This window comes from Rhodamnia argentea, chromosome 9 (assembly GCF_020921035.1).
Source record: "Rhodamnia argentea isolate NSW1041297 chromosome 9, ASM2092103v1, whole genome shotgun sequence".
Classification (NCBI taxonomy): Eukaryota; Viridiplantae; Streptophyta; class Magnoliopsida; order Myrtales; family Myrtaceae; genus Rhodamnia; species Rhodamnia argentea.
In genome coordinates this window covers 9,977,743-9,990,076 of record NC_063158.1, presented here as the reverse complement: position 1 = coordinate 9,990,076, position 12,334 = coordinate 9,977,743, and the positions used below count along the sequence as shown (strand labels likewise).

Below are 12,334 nucleotides of genomic sequence, written 5' to 3'. Positions count from 1 at the left end.
GGACCAAAGAGTTTGTCCAGTTCTAGAGATTATCGGTTTAATCTCCGGTTTTTCAAGTTTGAACTGGTGTCCCGACAATCCGATTCCCAATTTTAGGGAAAATCGGATCGATGGACCGCCCACCTGGACCGATTTTTTTTTTAAATTTTCTTTTATTTTTTGTATACAATTAGCATGTGTAGAAATGAAATTCTAGGCAAAGAAAGGGATTTGCACATGAGGAAAAATTTCCGGTTAAATATTTTCTCGTTAAATACATTATTGCACTTAGAAATGAGATCCACATAACTACATACAATTGAGGAGAATATCGAACAAATCCCGTATTTTAATTACATTTTCCTTTTATTTTTATTTTGCCCATTCTATTGGATTGTCCGAGAATCGGACTAACCGATTCTAGAGACCTCCGGTCCAAACCCCAATTTTGTAAAATGAGAATCGGGATCATCGGTCCTATCCTCGATTCTTGAGGGAACCGAATCAACACCAACCATGCTCATCTCTACTCAACATTTGCGACAGACTCTAATTTCCATCTTCTGTATTAGAAATGGAAAATAAAAAAAATAGCAATAGCGTGGAGTATGCCACAACTACAAGGGCAAAAAATAAAATAAGTAGGGGTTCACCTCACAAAGGACGAAAAAAATACAAGAGACAATTCGGTTTTCCATATCTCGATTGCTCATCGAATCAAAAACTGTTCGCCCATCGACCCTCCCAAAAAATGCTCCTTTTCCATGTCATGTTTCTTACCCCTCCACCCACTATAACAAGAAACCACCTCTTCCTCTCTCATCGTCTCTCACCTCCCCCACCTCTCTCTCTACATCCGAACGCTGCCTCAAAGCTCCTCTTCCTCCTCCTCCTCTCGCCACCGCCCATCGCCACCGCCGCCGCCACTCCGATGGCGTCCTCCGATCCCCAGGCCGACCCGCAGCGCCGCCAGCACGTCGTCGTAATGCGCCACGGCGACCGCATCGACAACTTCGAGCCGCTCTGGGTGTCCACGGCGGCCCAACCCTGGGACCCGCCCCTCGTCGAGGCGGGCCGGGTCCGGGCGTTCTGCACAGGCCGCAAGCTCCGGGATCAGCTCGGCTTCCCGATCCACCGCGTCTTCGTGTCCCCTTTCCTCCGCTGCGTCCAGACAGCCTCCGAGGCCGTCTCCGCCCTCTGCGCCGTCGACGACGAGGACCTCACCGCCACGACCTCCGAGGCCCTCTCCATCGATCCGTCGAGGCTCAAGGTCAGTCCTCCACGAGTCTGTGACTGTTTGAGTGTGCACGCAATGTGATGTGCGTTCATTGGAATGCGATGGCGATAGTTTTGATTGGAGTAGATCGCCGATTGATCTTTAGAGGCTGAGAGAGTAATGGACTTTAAGGTCAACGAGTGCGGGCGTCGATTATGCGTAGCTGGAATTCAGTGACGTGCGTGTCAAGCTAAAGAGCGGTGTTGCATACATACGGTTCAGGCGAGCTCGATGATAGATTCGATCAGATAGCAAACAATTCTCTGAAGCAAATGATTCTTGATGACTGTCTGCACTCTCTACGATTAGTAGAGTGGTCTTCATCCATGCAGGAGCCACTGTTATGTGAGAGGGGAACGAATTAAGGTGTGTAAATTAGCTTTGCCTATCGTTATCAAGAAGGTAATATGTGAAGTTAGAAACTTTTCTGATGTGTAGAAATCCTTCCTGGTGAGTTGCTGATGTTGACTTGTAATGTGTGGTGTGAGAGAGAGAGGTTTGTCTCATTAGCGTGATGCAAATTGAGCAACATTATTGTGGCGTCAGTTTAAGGTAGAGTGAATATATGACCTGTCTGTGCAAAATCAAGTGAAAAAGAAGAGTAGTATGGCCCCTTTGAGTCAAATGCTTGAGAACAGAATGTGGGCTGAAGTTTGTGAAGTTTGATTTTTCATGTGAGCACTGAAGAGAATGCATATTTCTTTTTCCCATTTTGGGAGCAGTTTGCATTTGAAGTTGTGTTTGGCAATAGGTACGTAGTTGTGATCTAATTAGCTTGGGAAGCATTCATTCCCGGCAATGGGCATATCCTTGAAGCACAGTTATCAGGATATTGTATCGTGTAACATTCATGCATCAATATGTGGCATCAGTAAGGCAACGGCGATATGCAATAGAAGGCGGAGTCAAGCAGGGCAGTGCAGTATCATAGTATCTTTGAATTAGCTAGATTTTATCGGCAATGTCCATTTCAATAAAAGAGTTACTAATATTGTTTATGCCATGTTCGTATAGAGGAAAGGTAGAAGAAATTTTTTTGAGGGAAACTTATCTCAGGGTGAAACATGTTGCTTTGCTACTTTTGAGATAATTAAATGGGGATTCCATGAGAATTCTGGAGAACATATTTCCTCTTTCAGTCAGGCTCTGTTTCATCCAAAGTTGGAAGGAGGCAGAGGAAATAATTTTCAAAGGCGCTTCCAAAGAGTACATAGTCTTTCGGTAACTTCACTTCTTGCTTTATATAAACATATCACTACCAAGAGACGAATTGTCTCAGTTTGGTTTTGTCTCTTCCTCTCTCTCATTGCAGCTATTTCTTCCAGTTTAGGTCATCCAGATCTTCCATTTGTATGAAAAGCTCATACATTCTTGCAAAGTCTTTTGTATTGGGTGAATCGTAATAGTAGTATATTTTAGTTAAGACCTGCGTGCATTTCTATTGCTTTGGTTGACAGATCTAAGGCGAGTGGGAACTAGGTTGAACACTGTTACCTGTATTGCTTGGTTGCAATTAATTGTTAAGGTAGAATCCTTATAACAAAGTAACCGGTATTTCCTTCTAACAATAGATTGTTCCTGGATTATATCATAAGCACAGAAAAGAATCGGGATTCTAGACATGCTGATTTACACCATTAAATTGTAAATAGTCATTCTGTAGAGGGGTTGTACAGACAGACGTCAGCATCTATAAATAAGTCAGTTGAGAATACTAAAACAGCGATCAAACCCACAGACTTAGTGGTCTACTTTTTCAATAAAAGATGCAACTGACATTTTTGTTTACTGCAGAGTTCCATTCATGAAATTATAACTGAACAATGAAGCTTTTAATCTTTAAACTCATTCTGCAGGTTTCAATTGAGTATGGATTGTGCGAGATGTTGAACCGGGAAGCCATCAGATATCCTCCTAAAGATGGGGATTGGGGATTTGACATTGCTGAGCTTGAAGCCATGCTACCGACTGGTACAGTGGATCATACAGTAGAAAGAGTGTATAAACAGGTGAAATGTTTTGGACAAACAGTATTCTTTTGCCTGGAAATTATATAACTGGATGCCGATACATTGGCAATATAATCACCACTTCACTTTGCATTGATGGAAATTGGCTGCAGATGCCACAATGGGAAGAGACAGTATTGGGCGCACGAGCTAGATATGAGCAAATTATTATTGCCCTAGCTGATAAATATCCCTCAGAAAACTTGCTGCTTGTCACACATGGTAAGATAATAATTTTCATATGATTATGAAGACATCTTCAGAACATCATGTCAAGCAAGCTCAGTTGAATTTTAAGTTCCTGTACTTTATTTCATCGGCTTCTTTTAGCAAATAGGCAGGCTTTTGAATTCAGCTTCATAGCACTAACTATTTCAAATGCTTCCAGTAGATGGTTGAGAGCCATTGATAGGTCCAACAGTGACAATGTCTAAGGGATAGACCGTATTGTTTTTGGGATGTATTCAAGAAGCACAAAAATTGACCATTGGTTAAGCACATCAATGTAGCCTGCAAGTTCCATGATATGCTTTTGCTCATTTGCCGAAGTTTCCAATAGTTGTGCTTCTGTGCAGGGGAAGGAGTTGGAGTGTCTGTCTCAGCATTGTTGAAGGATGCAACAGTTTACGAAGTAGAGTATTGTGCATATTCTAATCTCGAAAGACCAATCTTTCTGAAGGACGAGTCGTTTACCGCTGGAAACTTTGAGTTACTCACAAACCCCAGCCAAACTGGCATAAGTTACTTGCCCTCGAGCAGGCTGTCTGATGGCTTGTGACTGAAATAGTCAATTGCGGTCCTATGATTGAAGGTAAAGAGGATCCAAAACAATCCCTCTTTGGAACTTGTAGTTTCAGGATGTGAACTTTTAGTGGCGCGATTCTCGTTGGTCCCGTGATTGTATTGCTGAGACAAAACTTGTTAGAACGATGTCTTTGTTTATGATTGTTGTCGGTAATTATTATTTTACAACGACAAAAGAGCTGCTTTTTTACAACAAACCACTGCTGTTTTGCTGTGTGATGCTTGCTAGATGAATAAGCCTCCTCCTGCATTTTTCTTATTTACTTCCTTGTGAGTGAGTCTACTACATTAATGTCGACCAGATACTTTCTGAGCTCCACCTGCTGAAAATCCTCCTGCGGAAACATTTCAGCTTGAAAGGAGCAGAATTCGCTTGCTACAACTTCCAGAGAATCGATTAATCCTTTTACCACTTGAAATAGCTTGTTTGCAAATTATTAAACACTGGCCATCGCAAGCGAAAGTTATCTAGGCTGAAATATCGTTTCGAGAGTAGCATTATCGAAGAAAACGGATGTAGCAAGCAAAGAAATAAAAAAATAAATAACAATAGTAGCAAGCGAAATGTCTTGCTAATTGTTGAGAATAGTTTAGAATTTTGCATGTAGTAGATTGTATCATAGGATAACTCATAAGCTAAAGTTCATAGCCTCCACAATTCGCATTTCTTTTTTCTGCCTTATTTCAGGTGGTTTTCTGAGATTGATGTCGACTCTCCGAATTAGGAAGCAGCTGCAATGTGGATTGGCGCTGCACGGCATTTGTGTCGACGAAACTTAAAAGCAAGAAAAGATGATTTTTAAAACCTACAAAATCAAATTGAATAAGGTATAATTTATCTCATTGCAAATGCAGGCAAAGAAATTTGATCAACGCTATGGGCATAAATCTCGAATTATTCCTAAATGAAGGATATTATTCTTGCGTTTGTTACCCTATGTTCTTCATTCTAGTTTTATCATCCTTATGGGAATAAATCTCGAATTATTCCTAAACGACACAAATTATTCCCTCGTTTACTACGATATATTCTTCATTGTTGTTCCTTTTGCCTTTTCACCTATAAAACATAAAAAAAAGTACGCAGACTTAAAAAGAAAAAAACCCTCGGGTCCACAGCCACAGTTTTTCCATTTTTCCTATGACTGTTACCAAGTAAACAAGTTGCGGCGTCGTGGCCCGGGCAAATCCACGTAGTGAGCTCGAGCAAACAAATTGCATCTCGACGTCATTCTTTGCATTATTCCTAACTGAAGAGGAATTATTCTTGCCATTATTACACTACATTCTTCATTCTACTTTTATCATCTCAATGAGAATAAATCTTGAACCAATCCTAAATGAAAAAGAAAAATATGCCCGCGTAATTGTCACGCTTATTTCTTCATTCTAGAGTTCATTTTTCCTATTCACTTATATTACACAAGAAATTAAGATGGACACAAAATCCAGTCACGTCCACCGGCCACCGTTTAGCGTTATTTCCTATGATTTGTTACCTGGTATTTCAAAACAAAACAAAGAGATAAAGAAAAAGAAAAAGTGGTGGTTCAAAGGGTTCGGCCCATTGGGCCATGATGGACCCGAGCGGCACCGGCCCGTAATCCTTCCACTGCCGGGAGCGGGAGGTTATCGCTGCTCTGTGAAGCCAGCCTCACGCGGACCCCTCCACTCTAGGACCAACGCCGCCCAAGCCTTCGCCCGGCCAAGCATGAATCAACTCTCGGCTTGGAACGGGCGGCCCAGAAGAGAGCCGCAGGCAGGTCCGACCCGCAGGGACCAAACCCATGTCCCACCACGCTAATGCCCCCGCTTGGGTTACAAGCCCGCGCAACCGAGCTCAGCGAGCTGTTTGGATAATCGTACTTCTTATAAACTTGTTTTTCTCCTGACCTGTCGTCAATGTGGGACTTTCATTGCCCTGGATTGCTTGCTTTTTTTTTTTTCCCTTCATCACAGCTCATGTATCTCTGCGCACGATTCTGAAATCCAAATGGAAATCGAACTTTCTTCAATGTCCTCCTATTTCTTTAGATCGAGAAGTGGCCAATACATGGCAGAGAGCCAGATCCTGAGCAAAATCATGATCGAAAAAGAACCGCGAAAGCTTGGCTGAGCCTGTTCTTTTATGGGAGCCACTTGTCGTTCTCCGTTGTTTTATTGTCCAGTCTTTTTTGTTAAGTCTCTGGTCATGAAACGTTAAATCTGGGAGACGGTGTATTTTCCTTTTCCTTGCTGACCTCTTTCTTTTGTGTGAGAAACGGCGTACTAAAAGGGACGGAAAATTGGGCCTGACCACGTTGACTTGTGCAGCTTCTAAGCACAATGCTCAGGACTTCTGGAAGCACGAGCAGAACACAAGTTGTTGGTGGCGGTAGCAGCGGCCCGGTGCATCTACGAAATGAGCTCAGGCCAACAACCGCATCTCGGTGTGGTTCTTATCTTGTCTCCTGTAATTTGCATCGCTTGGATAGTTGAAAAACTATTGCAAGATGACGAGTCTTCAGTTGTGTCTATCGTTCAACTAATCATGCCTGAGGGGCCTGTGCTTAACCCTCTCCGCAAGAACTACGGAGCTGCCCTAAAATTGCTAGTGGACTACCTTCAAATTGCAGGATGAAAAGAGTTGAATGAGTAACTTCTCTGACCAAAGATGTATTCTGCTCATAAAAAGCATCTTGTTGTACTGAACGTGCAAATAGGCTAATCTATTCCAGAGAAGTATAAACTCAGATTTGGATTGGGGTCACGGTTATGCACAATTTGAGATCAATTCGAGGCCTCTTTTTAGCTTCTTAACACGGTAATCCGTGGCTAACTTAACTCTATCAGTAAGGAGGTCCGGCGGGGTTTTTGCTTTGTATCTACCTCAGGTGTAGTTTCTCCTCTACCTTGTGTGTAGCTATGGCTCCCTCTTGTCAATCCACAAGAAACCCAAACCCTAAAAACACCAAACGCCCAAATCACCCACCCTGATTCCCCTCCTCATCTACTGTTTCGTGATACTCTCATTGGATTCCTGTAGCTATAGCCTCCTCATCTCCTTCCACACAAAAACCCTAAATCAAAAAATAACAAAAGCACAAACCACACTGATCATCCTTTCAATCATTGTTCGATATTCCATCTTCCTTTGACCCCGACGTCCACAAACAATCCTGTTAACACTTAAACCCTAAACCCATGCTCGCATATTTCCATAGAGAACTGTCATCATTTGAAATTTTGATGACAGGTCACAATCGATCACTGGTCGAAGGTTTGGACCGATTGCAATTCATAACCATCTTGCCCGTTTCTAATTGATGACTGGCTATTATATAAGTGTTGACCTGCGCCCCTGTTCTGGGGTTGGCTCCCGAACTGTATGTGAGCTGCCTCATGTGGCTCTTCCTAAGAACTTGAAGCCTCCTCTCTCTAAATAGAAATTCGAAAGCGTTAGGAAAAGAAAAGCGGAAGATAGTAAAGACTTGCATATAAGAAAGACAATCAAGAATGGCATGAAAAGAAAAGATTGAATAGCACTTGCAAGAGGAGAAAAGTCGCCCAATGTATGGTCCTAATTTCAACACGCCACCTCCCTTAGTCTCCTTACTCTTTGCCTAGAATCTTCGGACCTCTTTCAGCAATGGTGATCAAGTTATCGGGCTACACCTGCTATGTGCTTGAAATGGAAGAGGAAAGTGGAGCTGTTGAACGCCTTGAGAGCCTATGCAATAAACTGGGTAAGTTGCTATACGAATAGGAAATTACAATTTATGGTGGGGAATTCTCGAAAGACAAAATTCTGGAATGTCATCGTTCTGTAGTGGGATAGTTACACAGAAACCCCAGTTACAATTTCCAAGCTCTCCAGACAGCAATGAAAAAAGCTTGGAGAAATGAAAATGTCATTGTAAAACCCCAGGGACAAGGCCTTATTTCCTTCGCTTTCAGCAAGGAGGAGGAGAAGAATAGAGTGCTGGAAGGGGGGGCTTTGGTCTTTCTCCAATTATCTCTTACTCCTGAAAAACTGAGAGCCTAACCTACCTCTTTACTACTATGAATTTGCAAATTGTGCTTTCTGGGTCAGAATATATGGTCTTCCACTTGAATGGAACTCAGTGGGAATTATAGAAAAAATTGCTGGCTTGTTGGGAAGGGTGCTGGAAGTGAAATTAGATTCTGGAGGCCCTGCAACACATAAAATTGCGAAAGCAAAGGTGGAATTAGATTTGTAAAATGAACTGAGAGCCAGATATTTGGCTCGACATATAAGAAAAAAGATATGGCTGGACTTTAAATACGAAAGATTACCCTTCTTTTGTTACTCGTGCGGGAAAATTGGGCATTGTGCAAACTTCTACTCTGACATTCCATATAATGAAGAAATTTTTTCAAACATGATGGGGAGTAGCTTTGGGAGCCGGCTGAAATCAAAGAACGGAGATCACAGTCTTTTTTGGGATGTGTTTTACAAGGAAGAGGATAATGATAACGAACTTGCAGAAGTTATTCCGAGACCCTAGAAATCCAGAGGCAAGGTATGCAAGTTGATGAGCACCAATCAAGTATCTCGGGGCCTTTAGGAAGCTCAAAGAAGAGGGCCTGAACCCTTATTTTCTGAACCTATTGACATTAACACAGAATCTAGTCAGCTCGAAAAAAGGAAAAGGTGTGCTGTTGCTCATGGGATCCATTCATGAAAAGAGAAATGGAATAATAATGGAACAAGCTAATACAGAAGGAAAGAACAGTAAAAAGGCTTCAAGAGCCCCTTTGATTAAAAAATAGAGGAGGTCTACCTCAGCTCAATCTCCAACTATAGCCCTAAGTTGGCTGGATGAATCACAATTACTTGATACCCCTGTTTGCATGACTGAAGACTCAGACTTACAGGCTTTGGTGGCTAGCCCTAATAAGCCACTAGGTTACAAATGAAACTCCTATATTGGAACTTTCAAGGGTTGGGCACCCCCGTGACATTCCAAGCAGCCATAGTGACTCAAGATAGGTCCGACATAGTTTTCTTAATGGAAACCAAGAATCCATAAGTGGTAATTCAAAGAAATAGCAGAAGGCTAAAAAGTTTAAAAACTACTTTGTTATAAATACTATAGGGATTGGAGGGGGTTTGGCACTGATGTGGAATGATGGCTTTACTTTAAATATGAAATCAGCTTCAAATGAGTATATTGATGTAACAATGGAGGACACTGAACAGAGGATATGTTCAGAGTGATCTTTATCCATGCACCAACTAATTTCCAGGAGAGATTTGAGAGTATGGGAACAGATAAAGCTTTTGAGTACCTTCAACACCTTACCATGGGTATGCATAGGGGATTTTAACGAGACTTTATATCATTTGGAGAAAGTGAGAAGGAAAATGGCAGAACAGTACAAGATGCAAGCATTTAGTGAGTTTCTTAATAACTGTGGACTAATGGACATGGAAAGTAAGGGATGTGTTTTTATATGGGCGAACAATTATGAAGGGCAGAATTTCGTGAAAAAGATGCTAGATAGAGTAGATTGCCGCACAAATTGGAGGGTTTGTTCCCTAAGGCTAAGGTCTTTGTGTTACCAGCCATTAGGTCAGACCATAGCCCTCTTTTATTATCACTATCAGCTTAAAAGGTAAGGAGGAAGAAAGCTTTTAAATTTGAAGCTTTTTGGCTGGAACGAGAGAAATGTCAAGAAATTATTAAGATATTCTGGTATCAACCCAGCTTGGAGGATGCAGATTTAACTCAGAAAATCAAAAAGATAACTGCTGAGTCAGCTAGATGGAACAAATAGAACTTTCAAAACAGCAGTAAAAAAAAATTCTGCAGTTAAAAGAGGAACTAAAGGCATAACAAACTCCTCCATCACACATTCTAACTTGAATGGAGAAAAAGAATTTTCTATAGAAATGGAGAGAATATGGCATCAAGAAGAAATGTATTGGAGATTAAGGAAAAGGATTAGCTGGACGAAATGGGGGGATAAGAACACTAGATTTTTTCATGCTACAACGATCCAAAGGAGGCAGAGGAACAAAATTTCAATGATTAAAAATTATGAACATTTTCTGGGTTAGAGATACCAAAAGCTTGAAAGAGATGACAGTGGAGTTCTTTAAAGACTTATGCACTTCTATTGGCCCTAGAAATTTTGAGCCAACACCGCAGAAATGCCCAAAAACTATCTCGGAGGAGATAAACCAGCTTGATATTATAATGGAAGAGGTCCAGAAAGCTATGTTTCAGAAGGGTTCCACAAAAGGACTGGGGCGGGATGGTTTGAATAGACAATTTTATCATCATCATTGGGAAGACATCAAACAAGGAATATTTGAAGAGAAACAAGCTTTTTTCAATTCTAGTGTTCTGAATTTTGAATGGGTAGAACTCATATCACCTTAACACCAAAACTTCAAAATCCAGAAAGGTTAGATCAATTCATACCCATTAGCCTATGTAACTTCTCTTATAAAATTATTTCCAAAGTCTTGGCAAACAGATTAAAACCTTGACTATCAAAAATTGTAGCTAGGGAGTAAAGCGCCTTTGTTGGGGGTAGGCAAATCCAAGGCAACATATTGATTGTACATGAAGTGTTGCATCAATTAAGAATTAGAAAGAGAAGGAAAAAGTTTCAGGCTATTTTAAAACTAGATATGAAAATGGCCAATGATAGAGTTGAGTGGGATTTTCTAGAAGCGTGTTTGCTAAAGATGGGGTTTAGCGAGTAGTGGATACGAAGAGCAATGGAATGTGTTACCTCTGTCTCCTTTGGTGTAAAGTTTAATGGTGAACCACTACCTTATTTTCAGCTTTTGAGAGGTATTCGACAAGGAGATCCATTATCTCCATATTTATTTATCCTGATGGCCAATACGCTCTCATCCTTGATGAAAGAGGCAGTCTAAGAAGGGACCTTAGTGGGAATCAAACTGAATAGATTTTGTCCAACCCTGTCCCATCTCTTGTTTGTCGACGTCTCAATATTCTTTTTAGATGGGAAAGTGAAGGAATGCCAGAACTTAGCAATGATACTAAATGAATACTGTTTGGCTTTGGGGCAAGAAATAAATCGTAACAAGTCCGACATCTCTTTTTGTTCAAGCTGTCCACAGTCATTGAGAAGAAATATGGCAGCAAAACTTCCAGTCCCTGAAATTGAAAAAATTGGGAAGTATTTAGGGACGCCTTCGGATTGGGGGCTTCGAAAAAGGAAATGTTTTCATGGATTTTGGCAAGAGTGAATAGAAAGCTAGAGAGATGGAAGGAAAACTTAATTTCGAAGGCGGGAAAAGCAGTACTAATCAAAGCCGTGGTACAAGCAATCCCTCAATACGCCATATCTATATTTAAAATCCCAAAGTCAATCTAACAATCCATAGAAAAGAAAACAGCAGCGTTTTGGTGGAAAAATGGAGAATCACACAAGGGATTACATTGGAAAAGATGGAGGTGCTTAAAACAATGAAAGATGATGGGGGCTAGGATTCAGAGATTTACTGACGTTTAACAAAGCTATGCTAGGAAAACAGGCATGGAGGCTATATCAAGATGAGTCATCCTTTTGCAGTCAAGTATTAAAAGGAATTTACTTTCCTTCATCCACATTCTGGAATGCAGGGAGGGGCTCTCGTTCCTCGTGGGGGTAGCAAAGCTTGATGATGGGAAGGGACAATATTGCAGAATCAGTTACATGGTGATTGGGTACAGGGGAAGATATTAATATCAGGGAAGATAGATGGCTGAAGAAAGGGATTATAGGGGGACCGACAAATTGGAATGACCCCAAAATATTGGCTGAGCTAATTGTCCCAGGAGACATGGGGCTGGGATGCTCAAAAACTCAGCAGACTTCTCGATGAACAAATAGCGAAGGAAATCGTAACTCTGCCACTTAATTCTTTGTCCAAACAGGACAAATTAAGATGGACAAAATCAACTTCATGAAAATATACGGTGAAAAGTGCTTATAATTTCATCCGAGAAAGGGACAAACCACAACATAATACACTAGCATCATCATCATTTCAACCATCCAAAAAACTCTGGCATCAGATTTGGATTATAAAAATGCCTCAGAATATCTGGAGCTTATGTCAAAATGCAATTCCCACTACGGAGAATCTCTACAGCAGGAAAATCTTATTGGGGCTTACAATACAACCTAGAGGGGGGTTGAATAGTTTGTTTTAGAACTTTGCAAAATATTTGCGGAATAACAAGTTCAACTTCAAACATCAAGTCAAATATCTGTAGAGATATTGTATAGATTATTTTAT

General features: G+C 41.1%; 1 protein-coding gene across 1 annotated transcript; it reads left to right on the top strand.

Annotated features, from left to right (window-relative positions):
- Window positions 1-866: 866 nt before the first annotated feature.
- Window positions 867-4,289, top strand: LOC115730717. The gene is made up of 4 exons (XM_030661319.2): window positions 867-1,249; window positions 3,112-3,264; window positions 3,378-3,486; window positions 3,840-4,289. Exons 1-4 carry the CDS (start codon window positions 911-913, stop codon window positions 4,040-4,042), a joined length of 804 nt encoding a protein of 267 aa, XP_030517179.1. The 5' UTR covers window positions 867-910; the 3' UTR covers window positions 4,043-4,289.
- Window positions 4,290-12,334: the final 8,045 nt, after the last annotated feature.